The sequence below is a fragment of the Felis catus genome, chromosome A1 (assembly GCF_018350175.1).
Source record: "Felis catus isolate Fca126 chromosome A1, F.catus_Fca126_mat1.0, whole genome shotgun sequence".
In the NCBI taxonomy this organism is placed as follows: domain Eukaryota; kingdom Metazoa; phylum Chordata; class Mammalia; order Carnivora; family Felidae; genus Felis; species Felis catus.
In genome coordinates, this window is record NC_058368.1 from 24,998,715 (window position 1) to 25,021,898 (window position 23,184).

Consider the following 23,184-nt stretch of genomic DNA (forward strand, 5'->3'; position numbering starts at 1 on the left):
TATTCTTAAGTTGAGGCTTCTGAAATTTCTTCATCGCAAAATGCAAAATTGAAATTGATCCAGAATTATGAGTACTCAGATTAGGGTTACTTGTTTTATGTAGAATTGGTTAGTTTGCTTGAATCAAATCTGTTTTACAAGTACATTATATATTTATGAGAAGATCTCTTTCAAAAGCTTCCCACAGACAAAAGTATTCTCCTCTTTTTGTAGATTGTTGACTTAAAAACGTTTCCCCTTGCAGGGAGTATTTATCACCTGCTGCAAAGGGACAGCAAACTCTAGGTTTAAAACAAGTCCTCACACAGAAGCATTTTCTCTCTCTATCTGATGTAATTATTTAGACAGGTAAAATCTTGCTAGATTTTTTTTCTATTGAAGGATACTTGACACATAATGTTAATTTAGCTTCATGTGTACAGCACAGTGATTCATTTGCTCTGTACAGTATGCTGGGCTCACAAGCGTAGCTACCATCTGTCACCATACAGCGCTATTTCAATACCATTGACTGTGGCCCTTATGTTGTACCTTTTATCCTTGTGACTTATTTATTCCGTAACCAGAAGCCTGTATCTCCCACTCCCTTTCACCCAGTTTGTCCATCTCCTCACTCCTCTTCCCTCTGACACCATCGGTTTGTCCTCTTGAATTTACGGGTCTGTTTCTACTTTTTGTTTCTTTATTCGTTTGTTTTCTTTTTAGGTTCCACACGTAAGTGAAATTAGGTGGTATTCATCTTTTTCGGTCTGTTGTGTTGTGTAGCATAATACCTTTCAGGTCCATCCATGTTGTTGCCAATGGCAAGATCTCATTCTTTTTTATGGCTGAGTCCTATTCCATTGCACATATATACCACATCTTCTTTATCTGTTTATCTATTGATGAATAGTTAGGCTGCTTCCATATCTTGGCTATTGTAACTAATGCTCTAGTTAACATAGGGGCGCATATAACTTTTCAAATTCGTGGTTTTGTTTTCTTTAGGTAAATACCCAGTAATGAAATTACTGCATCATATGGTTTTTCTGTTTTTAATTTGGGGTACGGGGGGGGACCTCCATAGTGCTTTTCCGAGTGACTCCACCAGTTTACATTCCCTATCAGCAGTGCACGAGGGTTCCTTTTTGTCCACATCCTCGCTAACACTTGTTATTTTCTTGTGTTTTTGATTTCTAGCCATTCTGACAGTTGTAAGGTCATTGTCTCATTGTGGTTTTGAGTTGCATTTCTGTGATGATTAGTAATGTTGAGCATCTTTTCATGTGTCTGTTGGCCAATTGTGTGCCTTCTTTGGAAAAATGTCTCTTCAAGTCCTCTTCCCGTTTTTAATTGCAATTACTTGGTGTTTTTTTGGTGTTGAGTTACATACACTCTTTATACATTTTAGGTAATAACCCCTTACAGGATATATCATTTGCTACAAGTATCTTCTCCCATTCAGTAAGTTGCCTTTTTGTTTTGATGGTTCCTTAGCTATACAAAAGCTTTTTATTTTGGTATAGTCCCAGTAGTTTATCTTTGCTATTGTTTCCCTTCCCTGAGGAGACATATCTAGGAAAATGTTAAGGCAGATATGAAAAAATTACTGCCTATGTTTTTTCTAGAGGTTTTATGGTTTCAGGTCTTTAATCCGTTTTGAGTTTATTTTCATGTATGGTGGAAGAAAGGATCCATTCTTTTGCATGTAGCTGTTCAGTTTTCCAGCACCATTTACTCCATTTCCCCATTTAATCTTTCCTCTTTTGTCATAAATTAATTGACCACGTAAACATGGGCTTATTTCTGGGCTCTCTGTCCTGTTCCACTGAACTATGTGTCTGTTTTTGTGCCAGTACCAATACTGTTTTGATCACTATAGTTTTGTAGTATATCTTGAAATCTGGAATTGTGATACCTCCAGCTTTGTTGTTTTTTTTTTTTTTTTTTCCTCAAGATTGCTTTGGCTATTCAGGGTCTTTTGTGATTCCATACAAATTTTAGGATTATGTGTTCTAGTTCAGTGAAAAATGCTGTTGGTATTTTGATAGGAATTACATGGAATCTGTAGATTGCCTTTTGAACAATATTAATTCTTCCACTCAATGAGCATAGTACAATTCCATTTGTTATTTTCAATTGGAAACAATTCCATTTGTTATTGGAACAATAACAATGTTGTTATTGGAAACAATTCCATTTGTTATTTGCAATGAGCATAACAATTCCTTTTGTTATTTTCAATTTCTTTCATCAGTGTTTTATAGTTTTCAGAGTACGGGTCTTTCACCTCCTTGTTTAAGTTTATTCCTAGGTATTTGATTGTTTTTTGGTGCAATTGTAAATGGAATGGTTTTCTTAATATCACTCTGCTACTTTGTCATTATTGTATAGAAATGCAATCAATTTCTGTGTAGTAGTTTTTCACCCTGCAACTTTACTGAATTCATGTATTCTAATAGTGTTTTGGTGGAGACTTCAGGGTTTTCTCCTTATAGTATCATGTCATCTGCAAATAGTGACAGTTTAATTTCTTCCTTACCAATTTGGATGTCTTTTATTTCTTTTTCTTGTCTGATTGGTGTGGCTAGGACTTCCAGTGCCATGTTGAATAATAGCGGTGAGAGTGGACATCCTTGTCTTGTTCCTGATCTTAGAGGAAAAGCTCTGTTTTTCACCATTGATATGATGTTAATTGTGGGTTTGTCCTAGATGGCTTTTGTTATGTTGAGGTATGTTCCTTCAAAAGCCACTTTGTTGAGAATTTTTATCATAAATGAATGTTGGATTTTGTCAGTGCCTTTTCTGCATCTGTTGAGATGTTCATAATGATTTTTATCCTTTGAGATCTTGCCAGATTTTGAATGACACTTCCCTGCCTAAATCTCTTCAGGGATTTTCTTCATGCTGAGAATAAAATCCAGACTTTTACCATGACCTGGATGACTTCACATCATCTGATCTTCTCTCATGTAACTCTCCACTCATAAGTTGAAGTTACCCTTGTCTTTCTGTTTTTCTCATGTCTGATGATATCTCTTGCCTGCCTTCTTTGTTGTTGCTGAACCCTATGCAAGGCAAGTTCTGTCCCCAGATTTTCAGCTCTTGGTTCAGATTTCACCTTCTCAGTCAAGGCCCTTTCCTTCCAAGCAACCTAAAGTTGTCTGCCTCACATTTATTTTATTTTTTGGACCTAACAGTTTCTGTTTCATTACCCTGTTTTACGAACTTTGTTGCATTAACGAGCTGAAATTGCTTTGCTTTCTTGGTGGTGGTCTACTTCTAGACCATATAGTTAGGACAGACTGGTTTTCAGTCCACTGGCTCTCTTATTTTAGGGGTGTTGTCATTAACAGGAAATGAGTTATTATATGGAGAGTACTTAAAATGGTGTCATGTACACAGCAATATATGTTACCTGTGGTTATTGTTGGTATTATTATTATTGCTATTATTATTATTATTATGTGAGTGGTTTTGTCTGCCTTCTTTGCCTCTGCATTCTTAGGGCCAAAAATAATGCTTGGAGCATAGAAGGTGCTCACTTAATATTTGCTCAGTGAATTAAAATGACTATTTTATATAAGGATATGTTTCTTATGTAAAATAAAACAGCTTAAATATTTCTATGTGTGAAATCTGTATCGTGTTATATTGTATTTTACCACAGGAAGCAGATTTTGATAGTGTTCGTAGTCCATTTGTGGTGTTTTTTTAAGTATACTTTTTGCATGATGATTTTAAAGGGTGAGTTATAACTGTTACATTATGAAAGCATATTTTCATATTGGAGGAATAGAAACCATCATTGTAAGAAAAAGTGGTATTAGTAATTTTAAGAAAGTGCAGGGTAAACATAGTGGTTTGTAGGTAAAATATAGTATCTTGAATGAGAGACATTTTTTTTAACTTCATAATCATTCACATTTTTTCCCAAATGAAATATACCCTAAATATTCTCATCTCATATTGTGTCTTAATTATATCAGCATTAAAAACTTTTTTTAAATTTTTTTTTTCAACGTCTATTTATTTTTGGGACAGAGAGAGACAGAGCATGAACGGGGGAGGGGCAGAGAGAGAGGGAGACACAGAATCGGAAACAGGCTCCAGGCTCTGAGCCAACAGCCCAGAGCCTGACGCGGGGCTCAAACTCACGGACCGCGAGATCGTGACCTGGCTGAAGTCGGACGCTTAACCGACTGCGCCACCCAGGCGCCCCTAAAAACTTTTTTTATTAGAATTAAGTCAGACTAAAGATTGGCTTTCCCTGTGTGCTATAAATCACAGTACTTTTGCTAACAGTGTGCAGTTTTCTGTTTTAAGGTATATAGCTTCTCTTTATGCAATAAACTCTTCTTTTTTCTTTATTTGAGCTTCAAATATCCCCTCTTTTTTTCTCCCTCAGGTGAGAAACAATCCAGTTCCAGAGCCTAAGACTAGTTAATCTAAAATTAGTGCTCTTCTAAGTAGAAATGTATTTTAATATATCTCTGCAGTAGTTTAAAAGCCAAAGTACTAATAATTTTCATCAGGTTCCAAAGACAGTTTTATTTCTTAGACTCACACATTTTCTATATGCAGAATGAACATAGGCCCAGGTCCAACTAGGCTGGCATCCATAATTTGACCCATATTGTTTTGGTAACAGATCCTCTCTTTTCACTATTCTTTAGTTATCAGACTTTTAAAAGAATAATAACAGCAAGATATAAAGATGCTGTCTTAGCCAACTTGGGCTGTTATAACAAAATGCCATAGACTGAGTAGCTTAAACTAAACAGATATTCATGTCTCATAGGTGTAGAGGCTGGGAAGTCCAAGGTTAAGGTTCTGACAGATGAGATTCCTGGGGAGAGGCTCACTTCATAGACAGCTGTCTTCTCACTGTGTCTTCACAGGGAGGGGAGAGAGAGTGAGCTCTGTTCTCTTCCTTTGCTTGTAAGGACACTAATCTCAAAATGGGAGCCCCACCCATAGGATCTCATCTAAACCAATTATTCCCAAAGACCCTCACCTTCAAGTACTATCACATCGGGGACTTGTGGAAATTGGGGGGACACAAACAATCAGTCCATAACAGATGCTGTTAAATTAAACCAACAGTTTTCTTATTTTTTTTTTTTTTTCTTGAAGGCTAGGTAAACAGAAAAATGCTGAAACCACAACTTGATAGCACGTTGGTGCTCTGACCTTAATTTGGTAGGGTGATTGTCCTAAGCTTGAACTGAAGTTTTTTAAAACTTCCATCCTGTCAGCACCAAATCTGAATAGAAATGTGATTAGACTATATTGTGTTTTTTCAGTGACATTATGAACTCTCATTTTTTAAGTTCTGTGAACTAATTACCAAGAGGTATTGCAGACATTCTTGAAACAATCTTTAGTATACTCCATAAGTAAAATTAACCAAAATCTCAGTTCATTGAAGAGCCACATTTTTTTATTTTGTCAATTTAGATATTTCCAAATTGACTAGAACCTGATGAAATTGAAATTGGAAAGCACCAAACAAGAACCATTCTGTTTCTCAATCTTGCAGTATTTTTCTGTTGACTAAGATGCATTTGAATGTCCATTGATGATAGATGGTTTTCCAAATTTGGGTAAGACTCAGTGAGCATTTCTACTCATACCTATAAGTAAAAACATTTCTGTTAAGAGTCGGTTAAATTACAGTGGCTTATGGCTTATTTTTTTTTTTATGAAGAGGAAATAATTTTTATGAAAGACATGAAGGCTTAGTGGAATTGCTGATAACAGGAATATTTAGGTGAATGTCTACTTCCCGAGTAGGGCAGCATGTTGTAGTTAGCTGACTTTTTTTAGTCAGTTATTAATCCAAAAGGTATTTTTGTGTACTTGCTGAAATCCTTGTTCTGCAAAATTCTTTCCAATATATTGGATCACTTTCCTGAGTCAGTAACATATATTTTATGTATTTGAAGCTTTTAGTGATAAAAGGTCTGCTAAGGCATCATTGATAAACAGCGTAGTTAAGGGCAGAGTTCTCAATGAGGGGTGGTTTTGCCTCCCTGGGAACATTTGACAATGTCTGGGGTAATTTTCGATTGTTATGAATGGGGGTAAGAGGGAGGTGGTGCTGGCGTCCGGTGGGTAGAAGTCTGGGGTGCTGCTGACATCCTGTGATGTACAGGACACCCCCCCCCCCCCCACCTGACTACAAAGAATTTCCGAATACAAAAGGTCAGTACTGCCAAGAGTGAGAAACCCTGGGTTAGGATTGTGGATGCTAAAAACATCTCTATCATAGACACTGAATGTAAATCTAAAATACTTTGACCAGGACTCCAGAATCTTTTGGAACAAACATCTAGTCTTCAAAATGATTGTTTTGAGGAATATACTCATCTGGGTTTTGTGGTCTCTGTTATTTTTTAGACATTTCTTTTTAGTTATTGCACAAATGTATGTGTTCCAGCTTTCCATCACACACACATTTTGCATATTCATTGGAGACAGGGCCCAGGACATAACACATTGTAGGAGTGATTCAGATGTGCTTTGTGAGGTTATAAGTTGTTTCTCTGGCATCAGTGAAAGAAGATTTGAAGGGCATAGAAGAAGCCTTAGATAAACCAAGACTCATGAACTTAATCTGTGCTGGCTAAGAGTGAACATTGGTTATTTAAGATACAGTATGGACAGTATGTCCTTTCCTTCACTGTAGCATTCTTTCCCCATCCTAAATGTCAACCCAGGCTGTGCAGGCTAGGTTTGGCTTAGCCAGTGATAACTTTTCCTTTTCCCTGCAGCCTTGAATTACCAGCCTTTCACAGCCACTTTCTGTCTAGTGGGTATTTTCTTTAGCTTTTTCTGGTTTCCTCCCTCCAAGTACCTACTCACACTGTCAGAGATGATCTCTGATAAGAGTGAATTCCATACTGTAAGTGAGGGTAGTGTTCTCCCTACCTGTGCTCAGGGACAATGTTACCTGGAAGAGGAAGTGGACCTTAGAGCCAAAGCTTGGGAGCAAGGCAGTGCATAGCTCATCTACAACTGTTGCCTTGGGCTGACTTAAAATCAGATCTTAAAAAATTAACTTAGGGGCGCCTGGGTGGCTCAGTCGGTTAAGCGTACGACTTCGGCCCAGGTCATGATCTCACGGTCTGTGGGTTCGAGCCCCGTGTCAGGCTCTGTGCTGACAGCTCAGAGCCTGGAACCTGCTTCGGATTCTGCGTCTCTTTCTGTCTCTGCCCTTCCTCCATTCTCTCTCTCTCTCTCTCTCTCTCTCTCTCTCTCAAAAGTAAATAAACATTTAGAAAAAAAAATTAGTATTGTACAGCACTGTGAATTGAAATTTATCCTGGAATTATGGTTCACACTTTTAGCTTTAACATTCAGGCTCTTCATTTTTTTTTACAGGTCTACTTCCCCAGTAGGACAGCATCATTCTCCTCTATCTTCTAGACATCACTCATCTTCCTCACAGTCAGGATCATCTATTCAAAGACATTCTCCTTCTCCTCGTCGAAAAAGGACTCCTTCGCCATCATATCAGAGGACAATAACTCCACCTTTACGACGCTCTGCTTCTCCTTACCCTTCACATTCTCTGTCTTCTCCTCAGAGAAAGCAAAGTCCCCCAAGACATCGCTCTCCAATGCGAGAGAAAGGGAGGCATGACCATGAACGAGCTTCACAGTCTCATGATCGGCGTCATGAAAGAAGGGAAGGTATGTACTTTATCTTGATTTTTTAAGGGTTCTTTAAGTATTTTCTTTATTAAAAAACCGGACATTCAGGTTTATTGTTGTATTAAGGAAAAGAGGAGAACTGTGTTGTAAGTCTTCTGTAACAGAAGAGTTCTTGAGGGCAGTAGGAGGCACTTTTAATGATACGGGAACATAAGCTATGAAATGTATGGTGTAAATGGGCATTTTCATGTATACTAAGGCGGTGCTTTCTTCCGGTGCTAGACATTTTGGACTGTCTGATTCTTAGAGCATCCCTCTAATTGCTTAGTTGATCCTTTAAAAAAACAAAGATGTGAACGAAAGAAAAGCAGCAACCCAGGGGGTAGAGTTTGAAAGCATCAGACATTCATAAAGAGGTAAGGGCTGGGGGACCATTAAGAAGGTCTGTGTAAACCACGCGATCAAGTTTCTAGTTGTAACTCCAGAAAGAAGTAAGCAAAGCTGTTTTCCTTTCTGGATCCCTGAGAATTAAGTTAACTTTGGATTTGCTACTCCCTCTTCAAGCTGAGATGCTATTCTAATCTGGCAGTACGTCTCTTTCTCTACTCCTTGTCCAAGCTTCTTGTCCTTATTTACTTAAAGTTCTTTCCTAACTTCTCCTGAGTTGGTGTTTGAACGTAATGAGTACTCAGGAAATACCGCTTATTTGAAACATTTCTGTTTAACGTGCATTTTAAAATAAGCCTCTCCATGAGTATGGTACCGCAGTCTCCTATGAAAGGTGTTGAATTTGGTTGTTCTCTATCAACAGTGCAAGCAATAGTTAATCAGATTCTTCTTTTCAAGAAAATGATGAATGCATAGGTAGGGACCAGAGAGAACATCTGTTGCATAGAATTGCTTCTTGTGTACATGATTTTGGAACCGGATTGGCATAGCAGTACTTATGGAACATTGGTAAGATGGGAAAATTCTCTTAACACCTATTTATTAATTTTAATAAGGTATTTAGAGTCGACCAGGAATATAGTATATATTTAATGACCACTGACTGAATGAAAACTCTTTAGTGTGTTTAATAACTTTGTTTTGAAATAATGATGAGGGGAAATAGTATTCATTTAAGTCTTATAAGAATGCTTGTTTTGTGCTAAGAGTGGCTGATATTACAGGAAGAATCCATTTAATAATAAACCATGTGTTTAGTTTCTTTGTAAGGAAGATGTTTCTTTAACCTTCCACATAAGAGATGTAGCAGATGTTTGTTCCTCCATTTCGATGTCATTTTCTGAAATAAAACTAATTTTAGTAGAAGAATGGGGAAGTAGATGACAAAATACAGTAACTAGATACATTTGTAAAGACAGATGGGGGACCTGTGGAAAAAGGATCTGGTAGTGAGTGAACATATTTTTAGGCACAGTTGGCATTGAAAGAGGACTCGAAGTCACAGGTGTGCGCAAAAACGGATGGAGACCTATCAAATCCTTGCCTGATGCTTCTGTTCTTAAAGGCATTTGTGGATATAAGCACATGGACAAAGTAACTGGCAGGAGTTATTAATGGGAGAATCTAGGGGGTCTTGTGGACACTAGGTGTTGAGGTGGCTGGAGAAGGTCTATAGACCTAGCTATGGGGCAAAGAGAAAAGAAGACAACTTTACAATGTCTTAGGTATTAAAGCTACTACATTTGCTAAAATAGCCTCAGATCTTGAGGCAGTTCCAGAGTGTCTAAGAGCAACATATAAAGGAAACTGATGTAAAAACAAGGCAGTGTTTGTTTTTTGAGGTTCTCTTGTTAATCCTTTGATGTCATACCAGATTTATGCGATAATCAATTTATGCCTCTTCCAGGCATGTCTAAAGAATAGTTTCTCTTCTTTGCAAATTCCCTTTAGGAAGGGGGTCGCCTGAGCCATTTAGGCTCTGGGCCTCTTCTTCATTTACACTGACAAGGTTGAAATAAATGATCAGTGAGTTTTGTTTCAACCTCTTAAAAACTGCAGCTCTTTTCTTATTTTTCTATGAAGTATTAGAAAATGCTTTAAGTAGAGAAAGCTTTAGAGACAGGAGTGATGCCACTAAACAGTTGAAGAAAAGAGAGGGTGAATAACAATATCCCTTTGCCAGCCACCTTACTAACTGTAGGCCACTCTTAAGTGCTTTAAGTCCCTTTGAAGTGGTCATGGGTGGTCTAGTCTGGTGGAGGTGGTTAAAGTCACTGTGTACCTCTGGATCTAAAAGTAGTTTCTAAAAAATAAGCCATCAGTGATAGGAGATCAACTTACTTGTTTCATTTGTTGAAGATCTGTAAGTATGGGTAAGTTGGGGCACTGGAAGATCCTATTCAGAGTTTATCTAATCAAGAACAAAGTTATATCCAGGCGTTAATAAAATTACCTTTGGAATTTTAGCTTATATATGGTCTTAATTTTCTTATTTGCCCATGTTTTCTTTCTTTCTTGTCTGCAACGAACATGAATTACTATGTTTCAAAAATTGTTTAAGCTCCAAATTATGTAAATTGTCTTGTTTCTCAAAATTTTGTGGAAGGAATTCTAGTTCATTCCCACACTTGCCTTACAGAGACCAGAAGCAAAAGAGATAGAGAAAAGGACACAAGAGAAGAACGAGAGTATGAACAGGATCTGAGCTCTTCTAGAGACCACAGAGATGACCGAGAACCTCGAGATGGCCGGGATCGGAGAGATGCCAGGGATACTAGAGACCGACGGGAACTGAGGGACTCCAGAGACATTCGGGACTCCAGGGAGATGAGAGATTATAGCAGAGATAACAAAGAGAGCCGTGATCCCAGAGATTCTCGGTCTGCTCGTGATACCCACGACTACAGGGACCGTGAAAGTCGAGACACCCATCGAAAGGAGGATGCCTATCAGGAAGAATCCCGAAGTTATGGCAGAAACCATTTGAGAGAAGAAAGCTCTCGTACTGAAATAAGGAATGATGCCAGAAATGAGTCTCGAAGTGAAATTAGGAATGACCGGATGGGCAGAAGTAGGGGGAGAGGTCCAGAATTACCTGAAAAGGGTAAGGTTTTTGACTTGTCAATAAACTGTATCTTGTATGTTTATATAGAAATTATTAAATCATTTAAGGTTTCTTTTCTAAATGCATTCTTTTTTACATTCATTAATCATTATTTTGTCAAAGTAATTTTCAACTAGTTGAATTTTGGCCTTCCCTATAAATTCCAAATAGGAAGCGTTAAATTCCTAAGACTTAGGAATTTGCCCAAGCAGCAAAAGATAAATGGATCCTGATCCTAAGATCCCCTGGCTGAATTATATCCAGTCATGCCTACCGTCTTGATTAATGTGGAACGCTAAGAAAATTGCCGTCAGGCATAAAAGTAGAATGAAAAGAAAATAATTTTTAGTAAACAGGTACATGTATGGTAAGATTATTATTCCAGTGGGATTAAAATGGTGGACTTTCAAACTTCATGGTATCAGACACGACCGTGTATCCCGCCCTGTGCTTGTGCTCGCTTCACACCACCTCCGATTATCGCATGTCAGAATCTCGAGCCACTTTCCTTCCCCTAAAAAGCGTTTGCCATCACCCAGTAACTACCCACCTAAACGTATTTGTCTCCGAACTGCTTGGGCCGAATTCGTCTTGGCCTTTTTCCCTCCACTGTCTTCTCTCCCTCCCCTAAAATGCTTCTACAGAATTCTGAGCACTCATTCTTTCTGTTGGTCTTTTGGTCCATCTTGGTCAACATTACAGCTTCACATTAAGCTGAAGGCCCCTTACCTTCTCCTTCATAGTAGTCGTCGCTTTTCTTGGCCTTTTGCTTTTTCATACACATTTTTTAAATGAGTTGTTTTTTTAAAAATTTCCTGAAAAACTGATGGATTTTTTTTCAAATGCATCAAATTGATGAATTTATAACTTTTTCCTGTTAAAGCCTTGTACAGGTTTTATTCCTGGGTACCCAGCATTTTTGGTGCGCTTGTCAATGGTACTTAAAAATGTTTTCTCTCTTTTTAATAATGCATTCACATGGCTCAAAATTTCAAAAGTATGGAAGGATATGTGGTGAGAGACCTCCCCGCTACCTCTGACCTCATTCATTCTCTTGCCAGTTTTGTCTGTATCCTTCCCAGAAATATTTTACACAAGCAGATTTGCGTGTGTACTCATCCCCTCTGGTTTTACAAACGCGCTTTTTAAAAAAACATATGTATTGCTCTATACCCTGCTGTTTTCACTTAAAAAATACCTTGGAGATCATTCCACTTCAGTCAACTTGATAAACAACTAACCCCTTCTTTTTGGTGCATTTGTCTACTGTAGGATATACTGTAAAGTTTTTTATAAGTTTTTATTTAAATTTGAGTTAACATACAGTGTAATATTAATTTCAGGTATGCAGTATAGAGATTCAGCACTTCCATACAGTCCCAGTGCTAATCACAATTATGCTCCTTAATCCCCATCCCCTGTCGAACCCATCCCCTCACCCGCCAGAGCTCTGGTAGTTCTCTGTAGTTAAGAGTCTGGCTTCTGCTTTGCCTCTCTCTTTTTTTTTAATCTTTACTTATTTGTAAATTCCGCATACGTGTAAACCTACGGTATTTGTCTCTCTCTGACTTATTTCACTTAGCATTATACTCTCTGACTTTATGTCGTTGCAAATGGCAAGATTTCGTCCTTTTTTATGGCCGAATAATATTCCGTCGTATATGTACATACCACGTCTTCTTTACCCATTCATCAGTCAGTGGATGTTGGGCTGTTTTCCATAATTTGGGTATTATAAATAATGCTGTACATATAGAGGGGCATGTATCCTTTTGCAGCAGTATTTTTATATTCTTTAGGTCAAAAGTAGTATTTTTATATTCTTTAGGTAAATACCTAGTAGTGCCAGTGCTGTATCGTAGGGTGGTTCTGTTTTTAACCTTTTGAAGAACCTCCACTCTTTTGCACAGTGGCTGGACCAGTTTGCATTCCCACCGACAGTGCAGGAGGAGGGCTCCCTTTCTCCACATCCTGCACACCACCTCTTGTTTCCTGTATTGTTGATTTTAGCCATTCTGACAGGTGTGAGGTGATGTCTCCTTGTAGTTTTGATTTGTGTTTCCCTGATGATGAGTGATATTGAGCATCTTTCAGGTGCCCACGTGGGATTCTGGGTCTCCCCTTCCCCATGCACGTGCACACACACGCACTCTCAAATAAATAAACATTAAAAAAAAATACTGAATTCTATATATTTTGGGTATTTTCCTGTACATACACACCTGTGATAAAGTTTAATTTATAAATTAAGCACAGTAAGACATTAACTAATAATAAAACAATGGTGATATACTGCGATGAAAATTACGTGAATGTGGTTTTCTCGAAATTCTTACTGTACCGTACTCACCCTTGTGAGGTGACGTGGTGTATGCCTGTGTGATGAAAGGAAGTGAGGTGAATAATGTAGACATCATGAGGTAGCCTTAGGCTACTTTTGACCTTCTGACCAGATGTCAGGAGGAGAATCCCCTGCTTCTGGATCCCAGTTGACCATGGGGAACTGAAATAGCAGAAAGCAAAGCTACAGATAGGGAAGACTACTGTAAATCCTATATTGATAGATGTTCAGGTAGTTCACTCTTGTTTGTTTTTGAACAGTGCTTCAGTGAATAACTGTGTCACTAAATAATATCTTTTTAAAATCTTTATTTTCTAAACTCTGTTGATATATGGAAATGATAATTGAGATTTGTATATTAATCTTACATTGTTATGTTGCTGTATTTTCATAGTAGATCTAGTTAGATTCTCTTAAACATTTATGTCTGGGAACACACAGATTTGGCTTTTCTGATTATGTACTATCAATAACCTGCTGAGAATCTTTTTCAGTAAAATATGGGATATGAGTGGTATAACAGGCTTCTTTGCTCTGTTTCAGATTTTAAAGTATTACTGTTGGCATTTCACTCTTAAGCATGGTGTTTGAAGATTTTTAGCAGATGTTTTTTACTGTGTTAAGGATGTCTGCTAATTTTCCCAACTTAGCTAACAGCTTCTATCATGACCATTTTTTCTGGATCTTGAGAAGGTCATAGTTGGTCCCTTTAACTTTTTTACTTACGTTTTATATATTTTTAAAAATTTCTAACTATTCTGGCATTTCTTTTCTTTTTAATGTTTATTTTGAGAGCGAGCACACCACGTGCATGGGGGAAGGGCAGAGAGCTAGAGAGAGAGAGAATCCCAAGCAGGCTCTGTGCTGTCAGCACAGAGCCCGATGTGGGACTCAGTCTCATGAACTGAACTATGAGATCATGACCTTAGCTGAAATCAAGAGTCAGATGTTCAACCGGCTGAACCACTCAGGTGCCCCTATCCTGACATTTCTAAGATAAATGGAATTTTTTCATTTTTTTAAAGTTTTAGAATCAGTTTGTTAAAATTTAATGTTGAATTAAGTATCTGTGTTTTCAGCTGAGATTACATATAATTAGTGGCATGTTGATAAATTCTGAACAATGAACTCTTCAGAAAAAGCCCTGGCTTTTAGCTTTTGCCAATTTCCATGCTATAAAATAGCAGATTTTGAGCTGCTAAGAGCAGAAGAGATGTGCACAATTGGCTCTTTCAAGCCAGCCTGAACCGCTTCTAGCATTACCACTGCATAGTTCATTTTTTATGTTCTTGTTTGGTTTGGGAATCAAAGTTATACTAGACATATAAAATATGTTGGGAAGTGTTGCTTCTTTTTTTCCTCTAGAATAATTTACGTATGATTACTTATGTATTCTGTGACAGTTTAACGACAGTTGTCTGTTAAACCTGGTTTCCTATTTTTTTGATGGTTAGAGCTTTTACTACCAATTGAGTTTCTTACAAGAATTACAGATTTAGATTATTATAATAGTCATAGATTTGTTTTTTTTTTCTTAAAGCAGTATAGTAAGTTATATTTTTCTAAGAAATTTGTTTTCAAAATTTTGATACAAAGATGTTTCAGAACTCTTTTAAATCTCTATTATGACTATGTTTCCTTGTTTTTCTTGCTCAGTCTTGCCAAAGATATAGCTATTTTGATTGAGTCTTTTCAAAAAACTAATCTTTGGTTTGTATCTCTTTTGTATCCTTTGTATCTCTTTTGGTCTATTAATTTCTACTCTTGGGTTTTCCTTTGTTATGAAATGTGTGATAATTGTATTAGTAACCATTCTAAACACTATTTCTGAGTTTTAATACGATTTCTTCTTTGACTCATGAGTTACGTAGAAAAGGGATTTAAAATTTTTAATCATACTTTTTAAAATAAATCCCCTTCCCTAATTTTAATTGTTGTCAGAAAAGACTTTGAAGTCAGCTCTTTGGGATTTGTATTTGTTAAGACTTAGCTGTGGCTCAGAAATTTTTATAAATGTTCTGCGTGTGCTTTTAATTGTTGGACGCAAAGGGTGTCTCTGAGATCAGGCTTGTTAACCATGCTTTCAAATCTACACGGACTTAGTTTTAGTCTGCCTTTTCTAACATTACAAAGAAGTGAGTTGAATCTTCCACTGTCATTGTGAATTTGTCGATTTTGTGTGATTTGATCAGTTTTTGCTTTGAATATTTGAAGCCTTCACTGTTAGGTACTCATAAGGCACATTATTCCTTTCATCATTGTAGAATGACCCTCTTTATCCCTAATAGTGCTTTTTGTCTTGAACGTTATTTTACTAACATTTCTTTTGGTTAGTATTTGATGAGTATCTTTTTTCATCCTTTCAACCTTACTGTATCTTTTTGTTTTAAATGTGACTCTAAACAGCATAGGTTAGACATATGTCGAATCTTCTTATTGTATCATCTTCGATTCTTAACTTTCATCTCTTTCTCTCTCTTTTGTTTCCTGGGTTGTATCCTCAGATGTAATCTTTTTTTTTTTTTTTTTTTTTTTTTTACTAATTATCTCTTAGCTGCATCTAAGCTATCATTTAACTTATTTTTTCCTAGATGTTATGTGGGGCTCATCTCTATTCTTTAAAAATTGTTTTCAGTTTCTTCTTTGTGGTCTTTAATTATTAAAGCATTCTATACGTATATTTTTATTATTAAAATACATTGCTAATAGTATTTAGAATTATTCTGTAATTCTTTTAAGGGCTCAAAGCCTATTATTATAGTGTGTGTGTGTGTGTGTGTGTGTGTGTGTGTGTAGCTGTATGTATTTTTTAAAAACCACTTTGAGATAGGATTGACGTACAAAAAACTGCACATATTTAATGTATACAACTTGAGCTTGGGGATACGTATATAATCACGAAACCTTCACTACAGTCTATGGCATAAACATATCCATCACCTGCAGAAGTTTCCTCAGGTTCTCTGTTATTTTGTATGTATGTGATGAGAACATTTAACATAAGATCTACCCTCTTACCAAATTTTTGAGTTTCCAACACAGTATTATAACTGTGGGCAGGCATTATGCTATAGTGTAGATCTCTAGGACTTACTCATCTTATACAACTGAAACTTTGTACCCTTGACTAATATCTTTGTGTTTCCTTCTATGTCCAGCCCTGTCAGTTAGCATTCTACTAAGAGTTTGACTGTTTTAGATTCCACATATGAGTGGTATCACACACATAGTGTTTGTCGTTCTGTGGGTGACTTATCTCAGCGTAACGTCCTCCAGGTTCATATGTTATCTCACATGGCAAGATTTCCTTTTTTTTTTTTTTTTCCTTTTCTTTTCCTTTTTTTATTCCTTTTTTTTTAAGGCTGAATAATATTCCATTATATGCATATGCCACATTTTTTTTATCCATTTGTCAGGGGACATTTCAGTTGCTTCCATGTCTTGACTATTACGAATAGTGCTATAGTGAATATGGGAGTGCAGATACCTCTTCCAGTTCCTGATTTCAATTCCATTGGGTATATATATATACCCAGGAATGGGATTACTGGGTCATACGGTGGTTCTATTTTTAATTTTTTTGTGGACCCTCCATACCGTTTTCCAGTAGTGGCTGTGTAGCCTTGCATTACCGTTACCACAGTCAAGATACTCAACTGTGTATCACAGGACTCCCTGTATGACCCCTTTATAGCCACACTTGACTCCTCTCTTTCGTCCCTGGCCCCTGGCAGCCACTAATGTGTCCTCCATTTTACAATTTTTATTTCACAAATATTGCATAATGGAATCAGGCCATATGTATCCTTTTCACTCTGCATAATTTCCTTGAGTTTCATCCAAGTTGTTACACGTGTCAGTAGTTGGTCCTTGTAGTATTCCATGGTCTGGATGTACCATAGTTTAACCATTCACCATTGAAAGACATCTGGGTACTTTCTAGGTCTGGGCTTTTACAAATAAAGCTACTATGAACATTCATTTCCCACATTTTTTAATGAAAATTTTTAGGCACCACTTAATGTTAACAAAGTACTTTGGTTCTGTATTGGAATGTTTTTGCTACAAATTGTAATCAAAGCAATAATATACATCTACTTTTCATTATTTTCATGATATTTCTGTGAATTAGATGTGAATGGATAGCTTTTATTTTTTGTGGGGGGAGGAGGATTTGGGTTAATTGAAATGAGTCTTCTTGCTTTATGATTCCATTATGACTTTTTTAATAGATAGTAAAAACTGGGACCTAGCTTACCCGAGCCCATCATTAGACCATTTGGGTGTTATGATCCAACGTTTAATATTCTTTTCAACAATGATTACCATACTTTGAAACACCAAAAAGAAAAACAGCAACAACCCCAACACACCTTAACTTGTATGTCTTATTTGGGAAAAAAGATTGTGACTGATATAACTTGTTGAATAAAGTGTATGTGTTTAAACATTTGTGTGAATATCCTTTGTTTAGGAAGTCGAGGCACAAGAGGTTCTCAAATTGATAGTCACAGTAGTAGTAGCAACTATCATGACAGCTGGGAAACTCGAAGTAGCTATCCTGAAAGAGACAGATATCCTGAAAGAGACAACAGAGATCAAGCAAGGGATTCTTCGTTTGAGAGAAGACATGGAGAGAGAGACCGTCGTGACAACAGAGAGAGAGGTTTGTCAGATGGCGTATTATTAAATAATGGCCACCAGTGGTTGGGAGAATCGTTTTTGAAAAACCGTCATCCGTTTACTTTTTTAATGTATCTTTTAAGACTTCTGCTTGTTGACACATTTGAAACTATTATCTTCACTCATATGATCTTCTTGTTTATTTGAGAGTATGTAAGTGGTTAGCCACCAGAGTACCTGTTTGGCAGCAGAGTGGGTACTGAGGTGCAGTAAGCGCTGGCACACTGCAAGAACTGAGGCTCCCTGCTGAATGTCTCTCGCCTTAACCTAATGGCTTATACCCCTTCGAAGAATGTAGATGCTTGGGTGCCAGTCTAGGCGTTTCTGACTTAGGAGCTACTTAAACTTTGTCACCCCGGTATCCTGGCCACTCACTCGTTAGTTGTAATAATAAAGTCTTAGAGGGCTGTCAAAAGAACAGGGCGGGGAAAAGATGATGATAGGGCTGGGGGTTGTTCGAAGAAACATTTTTTGCATGTTCCTTCTTGAGAACCTGTAATACTTGGCTTTGGCTAATTTTATGTTCTCGTATATCTTAAGCTAAAAATTCTGGCGTATCTTAAGCTAAAACTTAAGCTTAAAAATCTTGTATATCTGTATCAGATTCTACTCTATTAGATTTACTCTCTTAAATCAGTTTTGCAACAAGATTACCAGAAGTCATTTAGGAAGGGTTATAAGGACTTTCTCTAACAAGCTTTTATTGTCCGTATATATTAGGGCGTTTTAAACTCTAAGATCTTATGAAGGTCTTGCTAACTTTGGCTGGTTACTAAAGTAAGGTTTGCTATAATGCTGAGATTAATACAGTACAAAACTTGAAGGGGTAGGAAATTGAATAATGATGCTTCATAGTGGACTTAATCGCAAAGGTAATAGTGTGTGTTGATATGGGCAGTGATGAGAGAACGAAGTCACTAAGACACCAGGTACTTTGGGAGTATGGATGAGATCGGACTTGGTTGATTTGAGTTTGTTAGGGTAAGCCTAATGCATTTGGGTTAAAAGATGTGTAGGGCTTCCTTAGTTACAGATGAGGCTGGAGTTGATATGTTGTGTGTTGATACCTGAAATTCTATCTTCCCTAATGCTGATTCACCTCTGTTTAATCTAACGCTGTGTCCTTGTAATGCTGTGCTTTTTTAATATCTCTTCTCCCCGCCCCCCCCCCCCCCCCCAGTTTGATATCCGAGCTCAGGGTTTTTTCATCTTATTCCTGAATTCAGTAGTACAATTTGGTTTCAATCTTAGCTTTATTTCTCAACCATCCATGTATTGAGTTTCCAGGAATTTTGATAGTTGCTTTATATATATGTGCCCCGACTTAATATCTTTTACAATATTAAGTCAGAGAATATATATGAAATATTCTTTACAATCCTTTTATCTTTATAATATTCCTGTGAGTGGAGATATGATAAGAGAATTCATGTTTCATAACTTAGGGGATTTGGGCTAAGAGAAGGATAGTGATTTTCCATTATTACAGAGACGTAAGTTTTCCAGCTGTAATTCAAACTCGTATCTTCTGATTGCAAGTCCTGTTCTCTTTCTGTTTTACTTTACTGTAACTACTTCAGTAAATACCAGTTGTATGATTAAAATAGCACTGTATTTTTGAGGTTACTGACATATTCTACCATGTTTTTTGAGAGCTCATGCACTTCTGCTAGGGTCCTTCAAGTAAAGTAGTTCTTGTCCTTGTAGAACTTCACGGGAGGGAAGATACCACCCCTGTTCCTCCAAAAGAGAAATGACTATTGAGTGCAATCAAGGAAACAAAGAAGGGGCCTAGATAGAAATAAAGGATAAGAGAGGGACCTACTTCAGATGGTTTATGAAAAATTTGAGTTGACATTTATGCAGATGCATAAATGCAAGAGAAGCTAGCATTGCAGAGATTGAGGGTAAAAACATTCCGTGCAGCGGGAAGAGTATGTGCCAGTTCCCCAAGAGGGAAAATATCTTAATATGTCCTAGAGTTTGAAAGAAGACCAATGTGACCCGGGTATGATGAGCAGTAGGGAGAGTGATAGACGTTGAGGGTGGAGATGTGCCCAGGCACCTTGTTCTGTGCTCAGGAGTTTCCGTCTTCCCTTTAGTTCTTCATGGGCTGATTAGGGCACAAATAGGCAATTGAAGGGGGATGAATGCTGCCACTATATGAAGTTCTGTGAGACAACAAAGCAGCACAGAGAGTTGTGAGGAAATCCAGAAAGCTCCCTAAAGAGTTTGCTAGAAGGAACAGTGGAAGAAACACTTTGCAGGGAGAGGGTATAGTATGTGCAAACACGTAGGACTAAAAGAAACGTATGCTTTTGGAGCAGTAATGAATTCTGATGTTGGAGTAGAGGTATAAGCCATAATTGGTAGGGAAGGAAGGAAGCTAGTAGAAAGGATTGGTGAGAGACAATGGGCCAAGTTCTACATAGCCTAATAAATCAGTCTAAAATTTTTGATTTAATTGCTTTTCACTGCCTACAAGACCACTTTTTTTAAGCAGTTGGAAAAAAGAGTTTTCATGAAAAAAGTATAAGCGAGTCTGGGGAAGGATACCAACCAGTTAGACATGTAACAGGTGATCAGAGTTTGTGTTAATAAAATTAACTGTAGGGATGGAGAGAGGAAAGGGAATAAAGAAATATTTTGAGAGTGAAATTGATAGGACTTAGATAACTCAGAGATGCCAGGTTTCATGAATGGGTATGTCATTCATTAAGATAAATACATGAAGAGAATCACATCTTCGGTGAACACATTTTGGGGAAAAGATAGGAAAAATAATTTAGATACATTAAAGTGGTGTTCTTGTATCCTTTTCATTTTCTTTGAAGTAAGGGACATTGTCATTTTGGTTGGGGAAAACAGTTTTTATCTGTCAGAGAAGAGTGCATAAAACTGTCTGTTCTCTGACATTGGTATAATCGGAAATTTCAAGTATGAATTACTCCAAGTTGCAGTATTGAATTTCAGGTTGTTTTGTAATCGTTGTGACATTAGTATGACCCCTAAACCAGGAACTCAAATGGTCGAAGACCATAAATATGTGGCATTTGGGGAATCAAGGGTGCACAGTAGAACCATTTTAAGTTGGTTTCAGCAGAAGTGAAAAAGGGTTTAAGAGAACTGCCTTATAGTCCTGATGTCCTGATAAATCTGCCATCTCTATGACTTTGGCTAGTCAACTTCTGGACCATAATTTCTGTGTTTTTAAGAAGGAAAGGGCTGGAGAAGGTTTGGTTTTGTTTCAGCTTTAAAATTCTATGAACTTCTGTATTGATCTGTTACCTCTAAAGAGCAAATGTCCATAATTCTTGTCTTTTTTGTCTGTGATAAGACAGGATATTCAAATTACTACATTGAACCTTTCCCTGGAAATATCCTAAAGTTATTCTGCTTAATAAGTTGATGCTAGATATTCCACTTGCAAACCTGTTGACCATACTGCAGTATGACCTTTATGACTAACCCATAAACATTATTACATAATATGAAAATAGAAACATCACAGTACCCTAGACTGTGCCACAATAAACTACTTCCAAAATTGCTAGCTCTGTGGAAAAGTTAACACCATTTTCTTATACATTTTTTGATCCCAGACTAATTTCCTGCTCAACTGGGCATTTGGGCAGCATGTATTCATTTTCTCTGTGTTTATATGATTTATGTACTGGAAAAAAAAATATACATATATATACACACACATTTATATGTGTGTGTGTGTATATATGTTTATATATATATATAGATAGATAGATAGATAGATAGATAGATAGATAGATAGATAATGTGATGAGATTATCAGTTAACATTTTTAAGAAAACAGCTCTTCATCTGAGTGGTCAGTTATATGATTGAATAAAACTTCTAACCTAGTATAAATATATATCGCTAATACGAAACACTTTATATTTGACTACTTCAAGATTGCTAAGCATCAGTACCCTTAATATTCTAGTTTATGATAAATTGATATTGCAGCAACAATTATTGACAGATGTTTTGTTCTACTATATTTTCCTCACATAATAGCTGCACTTTGATGTGTATATATTTTAGCCTGAAATTAGAGGTGTGACTTACGAGGGAAATTTTTTTTTTCCTTCAGCTCCTATGTTCTACACCTCCTGCTGCCCCTATCCTTTGCCACCAGTGTTCTCAGGTCCTGCTGGGGGGACAGAGAAGATCAGAGGTGAAGGGTAGAGATGGCAGAAAGTGGGGTTGGAGCAGTGGGCTGGAGGTAGGGTAGGGAGCATGCAGAGAAAGATCAAAGGTGGATCAGCGGGTGGTGGGAGGGGGGTTGTTGGGGAGCAGAAAACATGTTAGTTAGAGGGCAAATAAAACTTACCTCTAAGAAAAAAATTTGTAAACATCTAGGGGTGATTTTTTGGATGATTAATTTAAAAGTAAATGTAATAACCTGATTTGTTGCCAGCGTGACCCTATACACAGATAAAATTTAAAATTTGCCGTGCTGTCTTACCAATAGGTTATCTGTCAAGTTAATCACTGACAAAACTTGATTTTCATTGTAGATCAAAGACCAAGCTCACCAATTCGACATCAGGGAAGGAATGACGAGCTTGAGCGTGATGAAAGAAGAGAGGAACGAAGAGTAGACAGAGTGGAGGATAGAAGAGACGAAAGGGCTAGAGAAAGAGACCGGGAGCGAGAGCGAGACCGAGAGCGCGAGAGGGAGAGGGAGCGTGAGCGGGATCGGGAAAGAGAGAAGGAGAGAGAACTAGAGAGAGAGCGTGCCAGAGAGCGGGAGAGAGAAAGAGAAAGAGAAAAGGAGAGGGACCGCGAAAGAGAGCGAGATCGTGACCATGATCGAGAGAGGGAGAGAGAGAGGGAACGAGATAGGGAAAAAGAGCGGGAGCGAGAAAGAGAAGAGCGGGAGAGAGAGCGAGAGCGAGAACGGGAGAGGGAGAGAGAGCGAGAGCGGGAACGAGAGAGAGCGAGGGAAAGAGATAAAGAACGAGAGCGTCAGAGGGATTGGGAAGACAAAGACAAAGGACGAGAGGACCGCAGAGAAAAGCGGGAAGATACCCGAGAAGACCGGAATCCCAGAGATGGACACGATGAGAGAAAGTCCAAGTAAGAATGGGAATGGATCTGGTTTTTAAAGTTACATTTCAGTAGAGTTCAAAACATCTCATTGTCATGAAATTTTCATTGTAATTCTTTGCCCTCTCAACATTTTCCTGGATTTCAACTTTATTAATACATACTTGGTGTTTAAAGTCTTTTGAATTGTCCAGGAAGAAAAACACTTTCTCATTCTACTATTTCTGTAGCCATGGATATAATTAATCACTCTTGTTTTCTGTGCCATTTTTGATGGCATATTGGCTTGTTCGAATGCAACCTAAAAGTGATAAAATCAGTGAACCTATCTCTCATCAAACCCACTTAAAACGAGTTAATGGAGTTGGCAAGTCACCAAAAAATAGTGACTGTGCCATTGC

General features: G+C 37.4%; 1 protein-coding gene across 9 annotated transcripts in view; it reads left to right on the forward strand.

Annotated features, from left to right (window-relative positions):
- ZC3H13 (zinc finger CCCH-type containing 13) overlaps positions 1-23,184 on the forward strand; it is a 97,871-nt gene that overhangs the window by 53,286 nt on the left and 21,401 nt on the right. For 5 of the 9 annotated variants that reach the window (XM_019826636.3, XM_019826634.3, XM_019826627.3 and 2 more), the window contains 5 exons: positions 7,366-7,676; positions 10,225-10,689; positions 17,505-17,696; positions 21,825-21,908; positions 22,252-22,813. In XM_019826636.3, coding sequence (XP_019682195.3) covers positions 7,366-7,676; positions 10,225-10,689; positions 17,505-17,696; positions 21,825-21,908; positions 22,252-22,813 — 1,614 coding nt within the window. The remainder of the gene's footprint in view (positions 1-7,365; positions 7,677-10,224; positions 10,690-17,504; positions 17,697-21,824; positions 21,909-22,251; positions 22,814-23,184) is intronic. The other 4 variants (XM_019826649.3, XM_006927298.5, XM_019826640.3 and 1 more) reach the window with 3 other exon arrangements.